Source organism: Leuresthes tenuis, unplaced genomic scaffold (assembly GCF_036924035.1).
Source record: "Leuresthes tenuis unplaced genomic scaffold, fLeuTen1.0.hap1 SCAF_8, whole genome shotgun sequence".
NCBI classification, from domain to species: Eukaryota; Metazoa; Chordata; class Actinopteri; order Atheriniformes; family Atherinopsidae; genus Leuresthes; species Leuresthes tenuis.
In genome coordinates, this window is record NW_027325362.1 from 23,422,965 (window position 1) to 23,445,003 (window position 22,039).

At 42.3% G+C, this 22,039-nt stretch overlaps 1 protein-coding gene across 1 annotated transcript in view; it reads left to right on the plus strand.

Annotated features, from left to right (window-relative positions):
* Positions 1–20,960, plus strand: part of thada (THADA armadillo repeat containing) — a 100,177-nt gene extending 79,217 nt beyond the window's left edge. The window contains exons 33-38 of the mRNA XM_072391461.1: positions 1,749–1,864; positions 4,322–4,394; positions 5,463–5,613; positions 5,757–5,879; positions 19,155–19,330; positions 20,405–20,960. Of these exons, the coding sequence (XP_072247562.1) occupies positions 1,749–1,864; positions 4,322–4,394; positions 5,463–5,613; positions 5,757–5,879; positions 19,155–19,330; positions 20,405–20,728 (963 nt within the window). The 3' untranslated portion in view covers positions 20,729–20,960. The remainder of the gene's footprint in view (positions 1–1,748; positions 1,865–4,321; positions 4,395–5,462; positions 5,614–5,756; positions 5,880–19,154; positions 19,331–20,404) is intronic.
* Positions 20,961–22,039: the final 1,079 nt, after the last annotated feature.

The window sequence follows — 22,039 nt, forward strand, 5'->3', positions numbered from 1 at the left end:
AGGCTTGATGCGCTTTCATAAGCATTCAAACACTTGGTTGTGGCTCACAGTTGAACTCTGTTGGTCCGTGAAATACTTTTACAACTTGCTCACCTATTTAAGAAGAAACACAACTGTCTACAGAAGGTTAACACTAGATGATGCGTGTAAGAATGAACACAAAGCCATGAGGTCGATAAAACTGTCTGTAGACCTGAAAGACAGGACTGTATCACAAAGCATTTGGATATAAGAAAGTTTTTGCAGTTTAGGAAGTGCCTGAAGGACACAGCAGCCTCCGGTTTCTAAAAGGCCCCAGAATCAGGCCCAGACTCTGAAAGACAATATCTCATGATATCATTTAGTGAAAATTGCACTCCCATTGTGTATTCTCAACAGTTTGTGTGTGTGGAGGAATCTTATTATTATACCACCCCTACTGAAAAAACATGGTGATGGCAGCTTCATTCTGTGGGGATGTTTTTCCACAACAAAGGGCTGAGACACGGGTGCTCAAGAGCTCAGCATGTGAGGAAGAATTACATTTATATTGCATCCTGCTAAGAATACATATGAGAGGCTCTAAGAAAAGCTTTGTGAAAGTCTTGGAATTACCAAGCCAAAGTCTGGCCCTTAACCCAGTAGGTTTCTCTAGAGAGACCTGAATATGCCTGTGCACTGACACTAGCTTGAACATTTCTGCCAAGAGAAATGGGAGAAACTTTTCAGAAGACTAATGTGCCAAGATTGTAGGATCAGTCCCAAGACTTGGTACGTGAGGGTGCCAAAAGGCTGTAACCAGTACTAAATGGATACTTTTGTAAATGCATATTTTAGTTTTGAGAAACAATGAAAAAGGCAAATTGGTCTGAAAAACCCTTTTGTTGGTACAATTATACGTCTTCCTTTTAAAGCCGGTGTTCTGGCCGATTCTGATCGACTGAACTGACACCAGCCGGACTCAGCCAGAACAACGGCCTGGAAGCTTCACACGTCTACAGCACCTTGTTATCTTTTACTGTGAACAAGCACAAATATACAGTTACACTCATGCATGTTCACAGACGGGCGCTGCGTGCACCCGCTTGCTCTCAGCTCCACCCACACAGGTCTATAAAGCAAGCTTTATTTTCAAACTCTAATAACAGGTCAAAGTCCTGAAAGAAAAAATAATCATTGAGATATGCAGGAGGAACGTCAACATGTGCTCTCAGCTAGATGTGTGATTTTAACAGGGGTCTCACACGAAGTGAAACGGCTCTTTTCCTCCTCACGCTGCCTCTTTCTCTGAAAAGGGTGACCGGGCAAATAGAATATGAGTAGGATAGGGGGGCGAGAAGGGGGGCTCAAGCTGAATGGATGAGACAAGTAGACACAGGGAACATAGGACTCAATGAAAGAGGGAGACGAGAGAAAAGCCTCATTATGCCTGAGCTTCTGGTCATCTTTGCCTGCGTGCATGTGCTTGGGTATCCGTGCGCATGTAGAGGTGTGTGTTTGTGAGTTAAAGGGAGCGAGGCAGCTGTGTACCCGTGGTTAGGGTGTGTGTACGGAGGATGTGAGCAGTGGGGTAAAAATACCATCGGGGCAGTGTGCCAGCCGTGCTGCAGAGAGGACACCAAAGCTGTGTTGACGGACAGGCCTGAGCAACTTCCCTCACCAGTGACTCCCACAGTGTGTGTGTGTGTGCGTGATGGAGGTGAAAAGCAGTGATTGCATCAGTTTATGTCAAGCCCCTGTTCACAGGCTTTCACTTTCCCTCCTCTCAGGTCCTGCAGGTGTTGAGCTCCTGCAGTGTGCTCCTGTGGAGGGATGATGCAAAGGTTTTGTCCCAGAAGGAGGTCCTGCTGCACCTCCTCACTCTGACTCAGAACTCTGCTCACAGGTCAGCAACACCACGCTCGGACCACTGCCTACACGTTCATGTGCTCCTCTGTGTCTGCACCACAAGAACAGAAAAACACTTCTACGTGTATTTGCAATCTCTTTCTTTTGGTCATTTCCCCTGAAGTCGAGTGTCATATGCGAGCGTAAGACCAAGAGGTTTGTAAGCTCCGCCACATGCCCTATTTCTCCTCAAGGCATGTTCAGACTATTTATTTACATAATTTTGCTACAGACAAAGGTTATCCATTACATAGAGAAAATAATCTTGCCTGAGAAATGAGTAAACTCTTTTCGCACGAGGGGATACAATGCAGTGTTGAATCATTTTCCAGGTGACTGTAAGCTGATCACACCGTCACATCCATAAAATTAGAATCAGGGATTCAGGTTAAGTGACCAGTATTAGGACCTCTGTAGGGGGTGACAGGTGGAACGTGTCTCATTTAAACCTCAGTCAGGGTCTCCTGTTCTCTTTGCTATTGAAATGTGCACCGTCGTCATTCCGAGACATAAAGTACTCTCTGAGGACTTTGAAATCAGGATATGAATACCCTTTGAAATCCCCTTACAACATTTAAAGGACAGTACTCTTGAAACTGGGTGTATTTTGCATGAAAAAGGGGTTCAAAATGTTCATTACTACTAAAGGGGAGACTTATTAGCGTCTCAGACTGAAGGTGAAGCTGCTTTTTCGTACAGAAGGAATTTAAATCGGTTGTCTATTTGCACTCAGAGGATCATGTTTGTTTGCTTTTTCATTTTAGTTTTTTTTCTTTAAAAAAGTCAACATTTTGTGTTCTGTGCCCTTTTATTTGAAGTTCTTCACATTTTTACCCCACTTTGTAGGACTTTAAATGTACCTTTTGTTAATCCGTAGTATTGACAATGATAACACAGATTACAGCTTCTTCTATAAGGTATAAACTGATCTAGGAAAAGACGATGGTTTAACACTGAACTCAGAACAGTAGTCGCACACATACCAGTGGGTGACATCGTGGTGGCTACGCACATCTTTGTGTTTGGTCTGTGGTTTTAGCATGAAGACATTGTGTTTTTGCGCCATGGTGGAACCTTAGTAACATATCTTGAGGTGCTCATTGTCAAGTATGCACATTAGGTTGCACATGAGCCCTAATCTTCATGCACTGTCAAACACAAGAGGCCAGCTCCTTTTTTCTCTCTCAAAGGAGGCAACTATTTGACTCCCAACTGAAATGTCGCTGTCAAAGCAATCCCAAAGCGACCCTCTGGAATTTAATGCCACGATGGATGGAAGACATGTTAATGTACAGGGCGAGATGCAGCCACACATGCCCCCGCTGCTGAGTTTTTGTATTCCTGCTTGTGAAAGAGTCTTCAGGCTGCTGTCTCCAGCTGGCTGTCAGGTCTCCATTCACAGTCAGAATCCATGTGGGAGGGACACACTGGGTCACTGGCTGCACCTGGGCACTCCTCAAACTATCTTCTTTCTTCTCCCTGTAAGATGGTTGTGTGGCTGCTTGTGCATCCCAGCGGTATTTTGGTTACTGAACTGTCCACCAGCCACAGAGGCTGGTGATTTGAACATAAAATGGAAGGCATGGAAACGTTTACCTGAATGAAATCTGATATCTTTGCTCTCAGGGGCCTCCATTTGCGCTATTATTCCCCCATTGGATTGATCACACCTGCCAGGCCTAAAGCAGTGTTATTGTCAGGGTTTATGAAAGACTCATGAGTCATACGGCCTCTCTCTTTTACCACAAACTCACTTGGCACATGCTGTTCCAGTATATGTACGTGTGTGTGCCTGAGATGTGTTGGTAGGCACACACACACCTTCCTTGACAAGCCGCTGCTGTACTTTTCTCACCCCTGACAAGAGAATACAGGCTTGAATAAGGATTGGATTACAAAGGCTTTTAGCCCTGTGAGCATGTTCTTGGCCACAATCTCTGGACCCACGGATCCACTTTCCCTCCGGCAGGGCCCCAGGGTTATGATTAGAGCCGGGTATGGGTGGGATTGGGTTGCCGGTTGCCCTTGTCTGCCATGTGATTGAATGGCACTCGGGCTATTGTGGCCTGTAATGTGGTGGTGAGTACCAGCACACTTCCATTGTGGACTGAAATCCTTACAGTTGAGTTATGAGTGTTCAGCAGACGGCGGCGGTATGTTAGATGTGCCAAACGGTTTGCATAGAACAACCAAGGAGGATTCTGTTTTAATTATATGCAATTAAAGGGCTTGTTCACTCAAATTACTTTTAGTCTCTTATTGATTTAATTCAGAGCATTTTAAGCTGAAAACTGAATTTTTGAACATCCCTCCATCACGAATTAGCCTCTGAAGTTGTGAGGAAAACCTCACTTTGTCTTAGAGGAGACATCTTTCACTCGAGGGCAACATTTAAAACAAGCCAGCTTAATTCACATAAAGATGCTGATATCAGGTGTTTGATTCTGTATTTCAGTGTGGAACTCCACTGTGCTGCCCTGGCGCTGGCCTCTCAGCTGGTGGTTGAGCTGATTAGTTCTGATCCTCAGGTAAATACCGACTCATCCTCATGATGCCCCACAGGAATGATGTCTGACCCTGCAGGGATGCATGCGTTGGACTGGAGGAGGTGGAGACTGTTTCTGCTTAATGCCTTTACTACAGATTACAGAGCTTCCCATTAATTGTATAGGAGCAGATATTAGACCATCTTTAATGTTTTTGAGTGAATAAATTAATGATTGATTGAATGATCTTGATCGCAAACATTTTAGCTATATTCAGCTAAGCAAGGCTGAATACGTTCAAGTTAGCATGATTTGAGAGCAGTATGAGAACTCATCTAGCTAGCAATAATTACTGTTCAGTAGTTATGTAGGTTTTCTCTTCCAAAGTTTAGTTCAACAGGTGAAATCATGAAAACATTCACGTAAACATCCATATCAAACATTGCTACCAGTAAATATGTGTGAGAAAGCTTAGTAATTACTTGATACTTTTTGAGGACTCATCATTAGGGGTGTGACGAGATCTCGTGCCATGAGATCTCGCGAGATTAAACTCGACGATATTTCTTGTGGCGTCTCCTGTCTCCTTCTGTTTGTGACCTGTGGGGGCAGTAATACGCCTTTGCTACGTCTTGCATGCCAGAACCTAGAGAAGGAGAAGTAAAAGAAGAAGAGGAGGAGAAGCAGCAAGCAGCCAGAATGAAAATACCGGTATTATCACTGAGGATGCCCCCACCTCTTTCAAATCGTTTGTTTGGCAGCATTTTGGGTACCGGGCTGAAATGATAAATGGCAGTAGAGTGGCCGAAAAGACACGGACAATATGAAAGTATTAAGCAAATAAGGCTGTTGGTCCAGTCATATATTTTGTCATTGTAGTTTTCTTAAAATCCGCCTCGTCTCGATCTTGTGAACCCAATATCGTGTCTCATCTCGTGAGCCGAGTCTATCGTCACACCCCTACTCATCATGTCATTATTTTACAAATTCTTCAGCCAAAATTAGCAGCTGTCTAATCTGCCACACCATGACAGACTGTAAGTAAGTGTTGCAATAGAGAGCTGCCTGTATCGACAGGAAAGCATGAACGTGTTTTTCTAATTAATCCAGGGTGCAAGTGCAGTGGCTTGTTTGGCTCAGTGGGGGGCGCTGGTGTGCTCGTGCAGCAGCGTGGAGCAGCCTGAGGAGGTGAAGCTGAGAGCTGCTGAGGTTTTGGTCAACTGTACATCCACCCTGCTGACAAACCCTCATCTGCCACTGGGTAAGTTTTAGATAATGCGGCAATGTAAAGGAAATTCTACTAATGACCAGATATGTGGGTTTTCTTTAAGCTTTTTGGACCCCAAAGATTGCAGTTTGCCTCTGAAATGCAGGCTGCTTTTGATTTAACATTCTGTGCGTCAGGTCTGTCCACTACCGTTTCACTGTGGAAGAGTCTGTTCGTGCTGCTGCAAGATGAAGACCAGGAAGTCCGAGATTCCGCCACCGATTTTGCTTCAAATGTACCAGCTCACCTGCTCACCACAGGTACACACACAGCCGTGTACAAATATGCCCCTGCACGCTAACTAATATGTCCCACCTGCTCATAAACTTGATTTACACACTGTGATCAGTTTTTCTATGATCTATTGATCTGTAGATTGTTCTGTTTTTTTTGTTTTTTTTTTACTCATTGATGTCATTTCAGTTCATAAAAAAACACTGTTGCATTTTGTTTGTCAGGCCAAAACTGGACTTTTAAAATGCATGTAAACATATTAGTCCCACCAGACTCGTCAGTTCTAAAAGTAAGTTCTAACCTACCCAGATAACGTCAGATGTTTAAACACCCAGAAATTGTGACTAAAAAGCAGCCCATTTCCTGCAGTCACTTTAAGCATTTCGAGATTGTTGCTCAAATACAATCCTGATTTTAGAACAGCAGAGTCGTCTGACAAAATCCACATTCAAGCAACTTAATGACGACATCTGTGCCGTGAACTCAGCTATACTTACTTGTATGGTGATCGGCCACAGAGAAAATTAGAAGCAGTAGAATGTCAGTGGTCCAGTTAAAGAAGTCTAACTGCAGCTTCACTCAACTGTTAAGATAAACACACTTGTTTGTTACTAACATTATTCATTAGCTGGTTTCAGGAAGTTTGAAATTCGGGGTCCCGTCTGGGATCAAACTTGTAATTCTTTACCTGATGCGTTTCTGTTGGATCTAGTTATATATTGGATTAGGGGAGAGGAGGGATATGATCTATGGCTATGTATAAGATTGAGTGGTTTTCCTTCCTATGACTTTTCTGTTTCCTGGTTCGGCCGGATCTGTGGAAGTTTGAGCCTTTATTATTGTTAAGAGTAGTATTTTGCTTCTATGAATGACAGCCAGCTTAACAGATATTTGCCACTACTAGGTGGCTAGCTGTAGCTTTGGCTAAACGGTTGTAAATGTGTTTTGTGAATGCTTTTAAGGCTAACCCTGCTTTCAAACTACTGGAAAACCCCACATTTTGAGTATGTCTGATTTATGGATTTATGTGTCCACTTGTCAGTAGAAATAATGACATCTTCACTAAGTATGAATCACACTGAATGATGTCCGCATCTGTTTCCGTCTGGGTGTTCAGATTTGGCTTGATTATGTCTGTCACTGATTATGTCCTGACATTTCTTGAGAAGAGTGAATATTTAATTCCCCGACTCTCCCTGTATCTCCTCCAAACATACCGAGGAACTACACACAAAAAATATACCGTCAAATCTATCTACAGACACAAAAACACGTGCTAGTGTTAAAAAGAATTTGATTACATCATTTTGTGCTAAGGGTTGTGGAACATTCCTGGAATGAAGGGCGCTAATTCTAGTTTGGCAGTTTAGATGCGAGAATGAAGAGTGTGCGCATGTGTTTGTGTAAGTGCGGTTGTGTGTCATTGTTTGTGGAATGTCTGAAGCCTGTTTTCCGTATAATGGCAGGCTTTGCCCAATGGATTCCGCTAACATGCACAAATTAATGCTGGTTTTATGCCCACAGAATCTCTGAGAGGATCGACAGCCTCCAGTTTTCTCTCCCCCCTCCCCTCTCACAAACAAGCATTATTGCAACTTCCTGTCCTCACAACACTCACTTCCTCTACTTTTCTTGCTTCCCTGCAGGAGCCACCCTTATTGTGTCTTTCACCACTGATATTATCTCATAACATAACACAAGATAGCAAAAACATCACTGGGGGGAAAAGAAAAATAGAAAGTCTCATGGCAAACCGATGGAAGGGGAGACTCAAAGGTGAACACATGGATTTGTCTCTTTTATTTAACTTTAAAAGTGTGACACTTCATTTTTTTTTTTTTGGTCCATTAAAGATAACTAAGAGACAAAAATGCAATTGTTTGTCCTTTGAAAGCAGAGCTTGTCTTATGATCTGAGGGCCCAGGATACACATGTAAAATTCCTGGAAGTGTTTTGATACCAGTATTTATCCAAAAGCAGTGCGTGTGCCTGTGTGTTCTATATGTGTTTATGTACATAGGACCAGACAGGGTGAAGATAAGCTGTCAGCTGAAAATCTGATAGAGATGGAGGTCAACAGCATGACTAAGATGGAAAGGTTTTCTTTCTCTACAACAGGAAGAGAACACAATAGGCATAATTACAGAGTGGGTGTCCGTGTGTGTGCGTGTATGTGTAGAAAAGTGAGTGGGACATCCTCCTTAGTCTATTCACTCTTCATTTGGAGACAGTTTTTCTATATTTATGGGAGGCAGCGTGTGTGTCACTTTCCGTAAAATAGCCTACGTTTCCTCTTGGACGCTGGGGAGGAAAAAAGCAAGTGAGAGTTTGTGTGTGTGTGTGTGTGTGTGTGTGTGTGTGTGTGAGTGCCTCCTTTCTTCTGTGTGAGCTTTCACTCTACAGCCAAGTCATTCAGAAACCTTCAACCACTGAGATGATCATGAAACTCGTGTTTTGAAAGTCTGCTGGAGAAATGTGTCGAATGCGGCGCACAAATAGGGGAAGGCATGAGATGGGAATGTCTGCAGCATGCAGGAGGCAGCATGCAAAGCAGAAATTACGCTGTGGAAATCTCTACATTTTCTCAGCATGTTGAGAATAGAACGTGAGGTGCCATTTTGTGTTGATATGAAACTGCGTATCTATTCACAATAACAAGGAGTGGGCAGAAAGCAGCATATAGGTCAGCAGAAAGTATAAACTCTTTCCAGCACAGACACACACACACACACACACACATACTCACACAGCGGCAGCAAATGCTCCAGAATGCTTGATGACATGTTCGCACATAGTCTCACCCACTGATGTTCCAGAGATTTTACTTTGTTTTTGGCACATTCCCATGTGCCACCACTCCGGAACATCTCTAGAACAGTTCGGGACTCCGGGGTGTCTGTGAAAGTGGCTTTAGGGTGCAACTGTGTGTCCTCACATCTTTATAGGAGAAGTTGCTTTATATGAATGTGATTGGGCTTCACTGTTTGAATGTGCCGCAGGTCATAAGGCCAAAGTCCACCTTGTAAATGACTCAAGCTTAGAGGAAACATGCTAGCTAACTATAAAGATGCCAACATTCAGAAGTTAGAATAATTCCCTCTTAGTTTTGTGTGTGTTGACCAGAGAGCAGGTTTTTAAGCTACAGCACTGAAAGGACGACGTGCGGTACGCTGCACAAACTACGTCCAAAGTTTCATTTTCTGAAAAACATCTAAAACCTTGAACAGACTCGAGTTCAAAGAAAGGGATTTTCCATCATTGTATTCATCAAAAATCTTAACAAACCTAGAATCTGAGGCAGCAACACATCCTCTAAAGTGGAGACAGTTAACCATTGTGTTGCGTTAGCCTTGCTTTTCCTATACTTATTAAACTTTTGGGAACGGAGGGTCCTAATTGTTGCAGTTTTTCAGAGGAATGCGTGTGAATTCTTGCCGAATATAAGATTTCAGCTGCTCAACAGTCTGTGGCTGTTGTTGTCGTCTGATTCACCCCTGGTGCTTCACACGTTTTCAGCAGGAGACAGATCTGGACAGCGGGCGGGCCAGTCGAGAATACACGCTGTCTGCGATGCCTTGCTGTTTTTAGTCATGCAGAGCAAGGTCAGATTGTCCTGCTGAAATGACAACAGACCCTGAATGTTTTCACAATATTTTCCACTGTAGATGTTGAAAGACCCACTTCATTTGCAACCTTGTGTTAAGATATTTTCTTGAGCTGTTCAGTGATTCCTTGGCGGACTTTTGTACGCAGTAGTGAGCCACGGCCCCGTCTTTGCTGAGCAAACTACATCAAAACAGACGCTTCTATTATCACGACCACGCTGGCAAACTTCCCGACGCCGTTCTATTTTTGATCGTCGTTTAAAAACACATCTTTCTTTTGTACCCATGCAAGTACATCCTGTGGCAGCTCTTCTTCTGCAGTGCTTCAGCTATTTTGAAGTTTTTTTCTTAATTTTGCGACGGCGCCGTCACGTGTCGGACGTGTTTGTAAAAGTGGATGAGGAGGGATGAATTAGTGAAGTGGAGAAAAAGCTGGAGCTCTACAACCCACAAGCCCATTGAATCGCCTCAGAAATACCGCTCACAGGAGTCTAAACTAACGTCTCAGAGTGGCTGAGAACTTTTCTTTATAGTAAACTAAATGGCTCCTGTAGTACTTGCAACTTGTTGACCTCTGAACACGCATCTGTTACTACAGTGACAACAACAGCTTGACATTCCTGATAAAATGTTCCGCTGTTTGTCAGCTAGCGTTCGCATCTCCGTTGGTCATGACAACAAATCCTCCGAACAGCAGATTATTTGCTGATGGTTTCTCTCCTTCCTCTACATAGCCACGATGGTGACCTCTAAGGATGATAAGTGTACAGGTCGCGAAATGGAAAGACGTTCAAAGTAGCCGGGGGACTTAGTTTAACATGAGATTTGCTTTTCAGGGGACATCAGCGTGTTTCGTTATGATATAAATAAGAGAACTGTCAAAGCTTTCCTACCACATGGTTTACTTGCTGGTACAAGAGAGACATTTTCAGCTGATCCCATCCACCGCTGGTATGTTTTACAAAACCACTGCCCCACTTTCTGACCTGTATTATATCTCAGGTCAGTAGGCTGAGCCCCTACTGTCAGACTGCCAAAGACATAGAAAGGGAATAGCTCAGCATGCTATTCCACACCAGAGCTTTATAGTACAGAGCTGTCACAGTGGAAAAAAAACAGTGTGTGTATACAGGTTACCGTGAGAGAGTGTGGGGTTATTTTTGTGTAACCCTCATTCCAGTGTGGCAGTCAGTCTTGTATAGAGGTGTTGTGTGAATGTGTATGTGTGTGTTTTTGTGTTTTATGACCTGCCATTGCAGAGTCAAGTATCTGAGGTGTTAGCTGCTTCAGATGGAAGTGACGACTCCTGGCCCTTTGATATGGAGGACAGGCAGAGATGTGGGAACAGGGACCAGCTCAACAACACACATTAACACACACAAGTCACACAAAGTCACATAAACAAGACACAGAAAGTGACAAAATGATAAGGACTTATTTCCCGTTCAGAGAGGCACTTTGGTTGTAGAATTTAAGCTAAACTGGGAGTTTACCATGTGTTAAAAATAGAGATATTTAATATGAAAAAACCAAAGGAACACATTTTGAGTGTGTAGGAAGTGGCTTTTTTGAAGACATCAAGTCAGCTGAAGCTCGTCTCCTCTTAGCTGTGACCCACACTAGGGCCATTGTCCTGGACAGGAAGAGCAAATCAAATTTAACCCCCCGCATCCCCTGCACTCCCCACCAGCATCATCACCACCACCACCCAAATACCTCCAGACTAATTGAGTCTGAAATCAAACTCCGCTCATCCTCGCTGGACCTCCAACACTGTCACAGGCTCAGGGCAGTAACAGAGGGATCATTTTTAAATATAGAGAACAGAAGGATTTGGATGGGATGGGGGTTGGAAGCACACAAAATAGAACCAGCGTAAGAATTCCTGTTGTATATTTTAGATTAAAAAAAGATTACATGGGGCTGCCCAGCTTGTCACTGAAAATAAACACCTTTATATTAATATTGATCAAATCAGTTTGGTTAGATTGGATGTTAGTCATTGATCTTGCTTATTATAATTGAATTAGTTAGGAGTACCAATGCAAAGCTTCGGGCAAACCCCAAAGCAAACAGGTCAACATTTCCTCCATCCTGTTGGGTTAAAACAAATAGAAGCAATGATAGATGTACAGTATCCAAGCAAACTGTGTTGCAAAATATCAACCTTGAGCTCTTTCCTCCCAGTCATCTTCGATAGCAAAATCAACTCTTAAGAGGGTGGATATTGCACGTGTGTTTATATACATATGCTTGTATGTCTAATCATAATATGAAACTGCAGCCAGTGGGCTGTTAGCTTAGCCTGTTGTTATCCAAAGCTAACAAAAGCAGCCACTTTTGTCACATTTGGACGGAAAGCTAACAGTGTTTTATGTGTTTATTTTTTGTACTGTCAATACGTTTTAGATAAACTTAACAATATTAAAAGTGTTTTGTAGCTGGACAGGCTAGCGGTTTCCTGTATTTCCGTTTGTGGTGTTGAGCTAAGCTACTGCTACTGATGGCTTTTTTTGTTTCAGCTACAGAGTTGACAGTAGTATTTATTATCTCATTCTACTCTCCAACAAAAGGTGACTTAACTTAATTCCCACAATGTCAGACTCTTAATAATATAAACTTGCCACCCAGTGGGTCTTCATGATGAGATTAACTGGATTATAGCTATAGTTGGGTTATGCTCCTTATCTCAGGGTAATTATCCTTGGATATATGGCGGTGAATGAATCGAATCACTGGCACACAGCGTGTCATATCCTGGTACCATAGGTGGCGCTGTTCCCATTTCAACTATCGCTAATAGAGCCACTTCCGGTTGACGTCTTCACCACCAACAACAAACTCAGGTATTCGAGAAAGATGGCGAACGAAGAACAAGTGCTGTCTACATGCACTTTTGGTGTACATTTGGATCGAGTTATCTCGGGGTATTAATTTGATCGCAAGTAACCCGATCCGATCCATTTTTTTTTTGTGTCAGATTAAGGTGTCTACATGAACTGAATAACTCAGTCTTACTGTAATTTAGCCATTAATCCGATCCGATGGCCCTCATGTAACCCCACTGACTGATATGTAAATCTCAACCTGTTCCAGTCCCTTTCCCTCTGTTTTACATACCAGACAAATGTAGTTGGTTTCTACATTCTGCTGACGAGCCACTCTCAGTGAACTGTGACCAAGCAAGCACCCTGGAGTAACCCTACTTCTCTAACAGTAAAGCCAGCAACACTGGCAGAAAAATGCCATTCATATTATCTTTCCCCGCTGTTCATTCATCTGGATGACGCAGTTGACTGAATGTGAACAACCAGACAGAACTGAGAGACACTCATTGAACAGACGCGGTCCCATTTTAGCACAAGGCTCACTGAGCTGTTAAACTGGGGTTTGTGTCAATCATTTGAGCAGAAATGGTAAAAATGTGCAGAAACTGGAGAATTACTCAACATTTGATTTGCAGCTATAAGGTATATAATAAAGAAGCTCTCATTTCCCACTTCAGTGAGAACACACAAGCAGAAATGTTGCATGAGCTGCTTTTGCCATTTTTCACTCAGACAGCAGCACAGGGAATGAGATTTAAATTATTTGGCGGGTGGTGTGAAATGAAGTCACATGTCTGCAGTAATGATTGGTGTCTGCACGCCCAGTTGCAGCATGTGCACAGTGCGTTGGTTGTGCTACTCGAGTACCTTGCCGTGTGCTATCTCACAATCTAGCTGTGAAACTGAGTTGGCCTCACCATGCAGCTGCTGCTTTTTTTGTGAAACGGCTGCTATACTTTAATATCATAGCAGTTGCACGCATCTGAGTGTTCGCTACCCTTATATACAAATGAAGAATATAAGCATCTTATCGCTCTCTAAATACTGTCATGACTGAATAGTCTCAAGGAAAATTTGCATAACAAACATTTATGTCTGCAAGAGAAGAAGACATTACTTTAAGGGGCCACTCCCTGATGTTGTCACTGCGAGTGTCTAATTAAGGATGCCTTTGAGTTGTATAATGAGAGCTGTAGGATCCAGAAAAAATAAAATGAGCTTTCGGGTTAATAATTGCTAAATCTACCGTCAGCTTAGAGGGCAAAATTAGCTCTGTTGGTTCTTTTGTGACTAAACTCTGCAGAAAAGAAGCCAAACAATCTTCAGCACATGATCGATGATCTGTAAATCCTCTCTGATAGGCAGTAAAACGACTCCAGGCGAAGGCTGGCTCTCTATGAAGGAGACAGGCAGGAGCCTCTGTTGGCCTCCTGCTGAGACAGCCATCAACTTGTATTTGATCCTTTTGACTCAGCTAACCACAAACTGGGCTTCATGACAAATGCTGCAATACAGAGCTTCCAGCATATTGGCAGGCCATCATTTTAATGTTAATGCTCGCCACTCCACTGGCATTTGTACTTTTGTTGTCATGTTTCCTGTTGTTGTTGTTGGCCTTGGGTCTCCACTCTCCCAGTTACCAGAGGAAGTCGGGGCTGTAAAGCGTTTGTTTTGATTTCGCACCTCTCTCGCTATCTCGCACCTATGCTTCCTGGAGTCTCGGCTCCAACGCAGCGTCTGCAGCACAACACCGCCTGTGTGTGATGTCCATTTGAAGATGGAAAGAGGTGGTGGTGTGAGTTTCTGCTGTTGTCAGGAAAAAAATGTTTTTTCTGCAACTGTAAGTCTCCTTCTCAGACTGGAACTTTTACTTTTGTCTCATTAGACTGAGCAAATATAGATCTTTGTGACCCCTGTTGGATAGCCTGTCTTTGTCTTGGGGGTGGGGAATAAAGACCTGACTGTGGGACGGGGACAGGTGTAGCTGAGGGACCTGTTTGGTGGTCAAAGGCCAGTTTACAGCTCCAAGTTTGGAGGAATACAGCTGAAGGACAGTTTATGAAAGAAGGGGGATGGTGGAGTGGACGTTGAACCTGTAACTCTCAGATTTGAATGGGTGGGGGTGGGATGGTGCAAAGAAATAAACTCCAGCTGCAGTGAACACGAGGAAGAGTGCAGGGCGGGAAATGTTTGAGATTTCTCTGATTTCACTGTCCTGACAGCCCACTGATAAAACTGACTCTCCACTCAGTGTGACATCTTACCCCCCCCCCCCCCCCCCCCCCCCAGCTGCAGAGGCTCAGCGTGGATCTATTGAAGAGCAAAGGTCCATTTTAATTCAGCCGGGTGGCTTTAATGGCACGACTGTTAATAAGAAACAATGCGGCTGCAGTAGTTGATGCAGACTGGTCTTGTTGTTATTAATTAATTGATCCCAGTCATTTGTAAGCAACCATTAAGCAAAAGAATCGTGCCTCGTGTCTCCTGTTTTTATCAAAGAAGACTGAAAGTTTTTCTTGTAGTGTGTTGACTGCTCATCATATGAGTTTATTACAAAGGGAACAAATTTGAAAGACCATAAACATATAAAGCTTGAAATAAACTGAGCTGCAACAGGAAGGAAATGAACTGATACAATGCAAGATAAGATTAGTAATGTGTTTTTCTTCGTTCTGTATCCACTCTGGAGGTTTAAATGTGAAGAAGAGTAAGTCTGAATCCTTCACAACCTTTACTGCACACCTGAAATGGTGTATTGGTTTTTCTGTACATAAACAAATCGGTCATTAATGCTGAAGCGACGGACAGAAATCTTATTCCAACTTTGAGTATTTTGTCTGTTAAACTTTATTTCTGGCCTTTCTCAAGGCAAGTTTTTTAGGAGATAAACTCTTATCACATCCTTGTCCTTAAACAACGGTTACTGTCAGAAGGCGAGTTTCCATCAGCATATGTTTATGGCAGACGCTTTTATCCAAAGCGACTTCCACCAGTAGGCCTCCAGTAGTTGTCTAAGGACTCCTACTGGAGGTGATACCTTTCATGCAGGGGATTTGAACCCAGGTCACCCACATGAAAGGTGGCAATCTTACCTCTACACTATCCAGACAGCAAACATGGCCAATACTCTGAGACTTCCCCTGAGACATTTCTTTCTTCAAGTTTCTTTTTTTCGACAAAAAGATGAAATGGAATTTTGTAAGTCGATGACAGCACGAGTCACAGAAGTTGCACGTGGGGATCTTACAAAAGTTAAACCAAACTCTTCACCATTATCTCGTCAGGCTTGCATGTGTCTCCTCTCACCACCGTCTCTTTTGCTCTCAGTGGCTGTAGATCCTCGCTGACTGCTTGTCGAACCGCTGATTTGCCTTAAATCAGGGCCCTCCAAACCTAAAGCAGCTTCTAAAGTCATACTGTAGATGTGCCAGTCTTTAAAAATGCAACCAAATATCTCAAGAGTTCAGGTTTTTTTTAAATGCTTAAAAGCTTTGGAATAGTGCAACTGTTGTGCTTTTTTTCCATAAGTAGCAGAAGGTTCAGTTTTTCCCCTGACTGTATCCATGCCCAGCTCTAACGTACATCAGAAGTGCCAGTGTGTGCACCAGTGGTTGCCAAATACACACACACACACACACACACACACACACACACACACACACACACACCATCTGATATTGTCATTGCAGTCTGTCTCACAGTCTTTCACCACAAAACAATACGTGATTAGTGCTAAACTCATAGAAGCATACACACATACTCGCACCTAACACACACCCTGCTAACAGTGTGAAAGACTATCCCCTTGAGAAAGGGGGTATTTCGCAGCAAAGGCTCGAGAAGTAAAATCGTGTTAAGCGATGTGTGAAACCTCCGTAGAAAAGTAGATAAATTGAAGACAGCTAAAATTTCCTATTATGTCCCTTAATGTTTTGAACGGGAGGGGTTGCGGACTGTTGAGGCTTGACTTCAGAGGTAGGACCGTCCCAAAGTGAAGCGGCTTTTTGGTAAAGAAAGGAATTTGTCACTCAAGCTCTTAAACTCTTAAATCTCCTCTAATACACTGCAATCAACAGGCTCTAGTGTTCACAGACCGGGTTTCCCTCCACGCTCAGACTTCAGGCTCTGCTCCGATTTTACGCCTCTTCTCTGAAGATGAAAAGCAATCTGGGTTCTCAGCTCCGTTGTGTGTGTGTGTGTTGTTTTTTTTAACTGAATGTGTGCTGATGGGGGGTTTGTATACCTCCACCTTCCCTTCCTCCTTCCTCTCTTCCCACAGTGGTAGTGTTTTGGCTAGTGGCTCTCAAAGTCTTTTGAAGTCTCTGATGTTATCAGGGTGTCAGCTGTGGTAAGGATGGTCAAGGTTCGAGAACAATCCTCATGCACACGCGCACGCACACACATACAAGGACACGAAACCTCTCTGTCAGAGAGTGATTATATAGTAATATGTTTTCCTTCCGTTTTAAGTATGTGTTCTTACACTCAAGCACATCACTGACCGTAAAAAATAAATAAAGAAAGAAAATAAAGAAAAAAATCAAATAACTTCACGTTGATGCATCCATCTTTTTCCATCCATTCATCAACACGTAAACAGCGCATCAAGGGCAACGTTTTCAGTTTAGTAAGTGCGTGGTGTGACTTTCAGAATATTTTTGAATCCACTCACACACACCCTAATGATGGCTGGTTATATGAGTTATAGTTTTGTTTCTCGGAAGGCCATCCAAGCCCAGAGCAAAGCAACACGCACATGCACACTTACACTAAGTTTGGATCATGGTGTCAGCCCTGTGTCATTCAGAAACGGCAAATCCGCAAGATTCAACACTTTCAGAACCACAAGAATCGAGGCAGGGGTAGACCTGCTTTTTTGCAGCATTCAACACCTCACCACCCCCATTTTTTTCACTAACATGGATAATTTTTTATTTGATTGTCCTCAGGTGTGAGTTTTTCACCTGTTCACGGACATCCTTTTTCTTTCTAAAATGAAAATGTTATCATTGCTCTATGATTTATCTGCAGACACTGATTTATTTTTAAGTATTTATTTCAGTTTGGGTGTTATTCAGACTTTGTATATAATTATGTTAGATTTAGGGACACGCCACTATAAGTAATGTTTTTCCTGGCTTGCCTCAGCTGCTCACAGCACACAGTGGGCTTGGTCGTTATCATTCACTCTGGAAGGAATATTTGGCTTACATTTGTTTTTTTTTAAACCATATAAATACATGTTTATGCGTTTGGCAGAAGCTTTTATCCAAAGCGATATGTGAGCACCTTGTGAATAGTTCAGGTACCTTCGACTCAATTTTTTGCCCTCTGTTTTGCCTACTTGCCAAAAGATTTCAGTTAGATCGCTTGAGAAGTCCACTAATTACAGTTAGTTTTCCAACCATTAAACATTAGAATCATTGTAGAGTCGAAGGGGGCGAACTGATCTGGAGGCAGTTTTTTTGTAAATTCAAATTTCACAAAGGTACAACTGTGTCTATGTGTGTTCTTACTGGAGAGTGAAGCATGAGTGAATTGGAATGAAATATTTTCTCAGGTTTGATTTAAAGACATATTAGCACCTAGTAACAGTCACATGAAACTTAACTTACTGACAGTAACTAGTAGCTAGTCAGTAGCTCAGTCAAGTTGGACTTTCGCACGATGAATAAATTAATACATTGCATTTTCTTGTGATAAGTTATCACAAAATATTTACATTTTAGTAAAATGAGTGTTAGCTTGAGCATTAGCTTGATAAGGAAAATGTTAGCTTGAAAAAATACATGTTAGCTTGAAAAAATACATGTTAGCTTGACAAAAGTTGAAGCTTGGCTCAGTCTCAGTAAATTGTAATATGTTAAAAGAATTAACATCAACTTTCATATGGATTACTTATTAGTTCTGGGTATTTAAACAGTACCCGCTGAGTATTTTTGTCTTGCTGACTTAACACATTAGCAAAATATGGGTTAGCTTGTTATTGCATGACCCACGGTGACTGAAAACTGGATGAAGCGCTGTTTAGTAATATAAACAAAGATTTTAGATTATATTTGAAGATATATTTGAACTCAAATTACAAAGCAATTTGACAGTAATATTAGATCATCAAATAATGACTGGTATAACTTGGAGTGCACTGAAAATTCGACTCATTTTAAGTAGCATTAAAACCACTTCCTTTGAGACAGATATATTTGTTCATGCATGCATTTATAATAAAACCACATCATATTTACAATGATCAGATTTAATGTATCACTCATCTCTGCTTGACTACTTTTTTTTTAATTGGCTTTGTATCTATGAATTGGACTAATTTGGAATTTGATTAAATAGATTTGATTGGATTATGATGGTATTACAATGAATTGGAGTCTAATTGGCTTGTGTTTTTTGAAGTGCCATCTGTTACAACAGATGTCATGTAATTTGGCACTACATAAATAAAATTGAATTGAATACTGATGACTTGAATTGAGTTTATAAGTGTTGTAGGTCAACAGTTCAATGATAAGCCAGTCATTTAATCCTGATATATTTAAAAGCACATCTAATGTTGAAACAGACAAATCCGTTTTGTTTTTTTTCTGTGCGAAGTTTGGACGTTGTGGGCTCTCTTAACATGCATGTTCAGTTAATTTTTGTTAAACTGATCTGAGGAGTAAATATAGCGTGTTTCTAAGAATTTGGGGCATAACCAAAAAAATGCTGGAAAAGTTATGCTAAAACAGCTATTGGTTGAGTATCTCACAACTAATTTAAGGTCATATTAATGCTTTAGTGGCTAAAACATTTAAGTGTTCCTAAAGTAACTTTTTTTTAAAAGTGAAAACAACTTTTTGTTCTCCTCTTTTCTCAGATGAGGCAGGTGTATCCGTGTGTCCTCCAGCAGCCCTGAACTTGGGCGTGGAGCTCCTCTGTCGGCTGTTCGAGCTGTGGGGGCAGGTAGGGGCGGGCGTCCTCGCTCTCACGCAGTGGCTGCTGGGAGAGGAGGACACCAATGATGATGACGCTGCTGATGAAGCTTCCTGTCTGGTGAGCGTATGTTCATGGAACTCTTGATTTTTATTGATTTGTCATGGTAACCAGACAAGATAGTCATGTAGGGGGAAAAAATCATTTTATGATGCATCAGAAAAAAAAAATAATAGTAATCTGGTCTGTTCCAGATCTTAAAATGATGTAAATACGACCTCAGATTAACAAAAACATGTGACACTGTCATTATATAATTTGCAGAAATTCAATATGCAGAAATTGGGAATAAACCAAAGAGCTACATCTCAGACTCTCCGGGCCTCAGTTAGCGCGTTAACTGTTTGAGTTCATGACAGTTCAATTAGAGACGGACTAAACAGGCAGATGTTTGCAGATGTTTGCTCATAAAGCACAGCACCATAGGGCCTGTTTAGGAACTCTTATTCAAATTATTCACATACTACTGTGACCATTTTCTTAAAGTTTTTCTGTTAAACACTATATCGAGCCTGCTGGTTTGGCTTATTTAAAGTGTAGAATTACATAGACATGTAGGTCTTTGATCTTGTTTTGTTCTGCTCACTCAAATAGTCAAAATAGCAGAGTACCTTGGGACACCACGGCCTTCTCTCCACCCACATTTTCTTTAGTGGCTGACGCATTGCAAAAGGACTGCAGGAAACAGCTCTGAGCAACGTGTTCGGAAATGGCTGGAAAAGGCCGACTACAAACAAAGTCGTGAATTCTTATTTCGGCACAGCTCAGTGTTTTTTTTCTACAAATTCTGAATGACTTTGTGTAAAAGCGGTTAGTAACTAATGAGCATTTTAGTGTTTTTGAGCTCATTGTTTTGGTTTTCCAGTCCAAAGCTCATCTGTTTAGGGTTGAGTCTTATAGTTTTCATCAAATTCAGATCCAGCAGGCAACTGTTGTTAGAAAAAATTGAACAATGTGTCACGTCCACGACAATAAATAACAGACAAACACAGATAGCAACAGGGTGTACAAACAACAAAGCACGTGGCACTTAGAGAGCTCTTTATGACTAAATAAAGTAACACTGCATAAAATCAAAGCTCAGTTTAACTGACCCACTTTTTTGTTTGTTTGTTTATTTTTTGCTTTGACCAGGATGAAGGGGACTTTCTGTTTGAGAAGGGGGATCTGAACCTGTGGGCCGAGCCTCTCCAATGGGTGAAGCTGCTTCACCGACACCTCAGCTCACTCATCCTGAAATTCAAGCAGAACCACGAAGCAGAATTTGTAGCGTCCGAACAGGTCCATGTACTCCGCTCCCAGGCCCAAGCCAAGGCCCTCAGGTCCCAGCGGGCCCTGGACTGCCTCCCCGCCCTGCCTCAGTTCTCCTGCCCCATGGAGCACGCCAGGCTGGCGCTACGGCATCGCAGGGCCATGCTGGCTCTGGATGCGCTGGAGAGGCTGAGCTCCTCCAGTTAGCAGCAGCAATTGTTACCGTAGTGACTGTTGTTTATTTTATCATGAAATAAGTTTTCAGTTAAGTTATAACATAAATGAACCACCACATGATAACACAAACTGGCTTTGTGATGAAGCCTTTTAAGAAATAAAGGGAATCGTCTTTTTTACGTTGTACTCTCTACAAACTGTATGTTTTTATAAATGTTGCTCTCCTTGATCACCAGGAGTGTTTTAATTTTGTGATTAAATGCCTCAGTCGTTACACTTTTTTTGTCTTTTTCCTTGACATGAAAGCGAGAAGAACCCAAATGGCTAATTTCTTCAGTGCTGACCATATTAAAACTGTGTTGACGTTTGTGGGCATTTCTTGGAGTTATGAAGCCATAGCAATAATTCTCTCCGAGTATGTCCAGGACGGCACTTTGGTGCGCCGTTCTATCATGACTGATCTGAGCGGCGTGGGCAGCGGCTTCGCTCTGCTTGCTCCCAGTCTTCTGGGTCACAACAAAACAACTCTGCGCCTCAGGCTTCCACAGCGAACTTCAGTGGTGCGGCTGTGCTGCGGCCCGAGCTTTATGGCCCAGACGTGGGGCTCGTGAAAGCGAGTGTTTGCGCTGACACGTCACCATGGCTGTATTTCAGTGTGCGCTTTGACTTCTTCTGTATGTTTATACGAGGTGTTGTTTTTCTGTGATATTTAATTTACTGCAGGATTCTTCCCATTAGACTGCGTTTTTATGCTTCCCTCTAGTTTTCCTGGTTATGTAATTAGGAGGCAGGCACAATGGACTACTGTCCTCTTTGAGTGTGTGTGTGTGTGTGTGTGTGTGTGTGTGTGTGTGTGTGTAGACTCATGCTGCCCTCTCTTACAGCTGGACCTTTCTCTCTCCCTGGTAGCCATGTTCCCCGCTACAGTAAAACTGACGTAATGTTTTGGAACAACTCGACACATCCCCCAATAAAAACAGAGCCGTGTGATGAGAGAGCGGTTTCTGTGGAGGACGTGTTCGAGGGATTTCTCAGGAGCCTCGCCGTGTCTGTCTTTCACATTAAACTATTTATCACAACTTTGCAAAGCGCAAATAGAGCTGGGGCAGCCCTCAGACTAATTTTAGGGTTGGTAGTAGTAGATTCCAAGCTCTTATGTCACTTGTTTTTCCCTTGTTGCTATTTTTCCTTTTTTTTTTTTTTTTTTTTTTTTTTTTTTTAAAACCTCCCTTCATAGATCTCTAACCAAACCATTCAGCACTTTAAAGCATATTGAGTCATGTCACAGCAAGAAACACTTAAACCCACTCTTCTAATTAAGATAACATATGGAAAAAGACT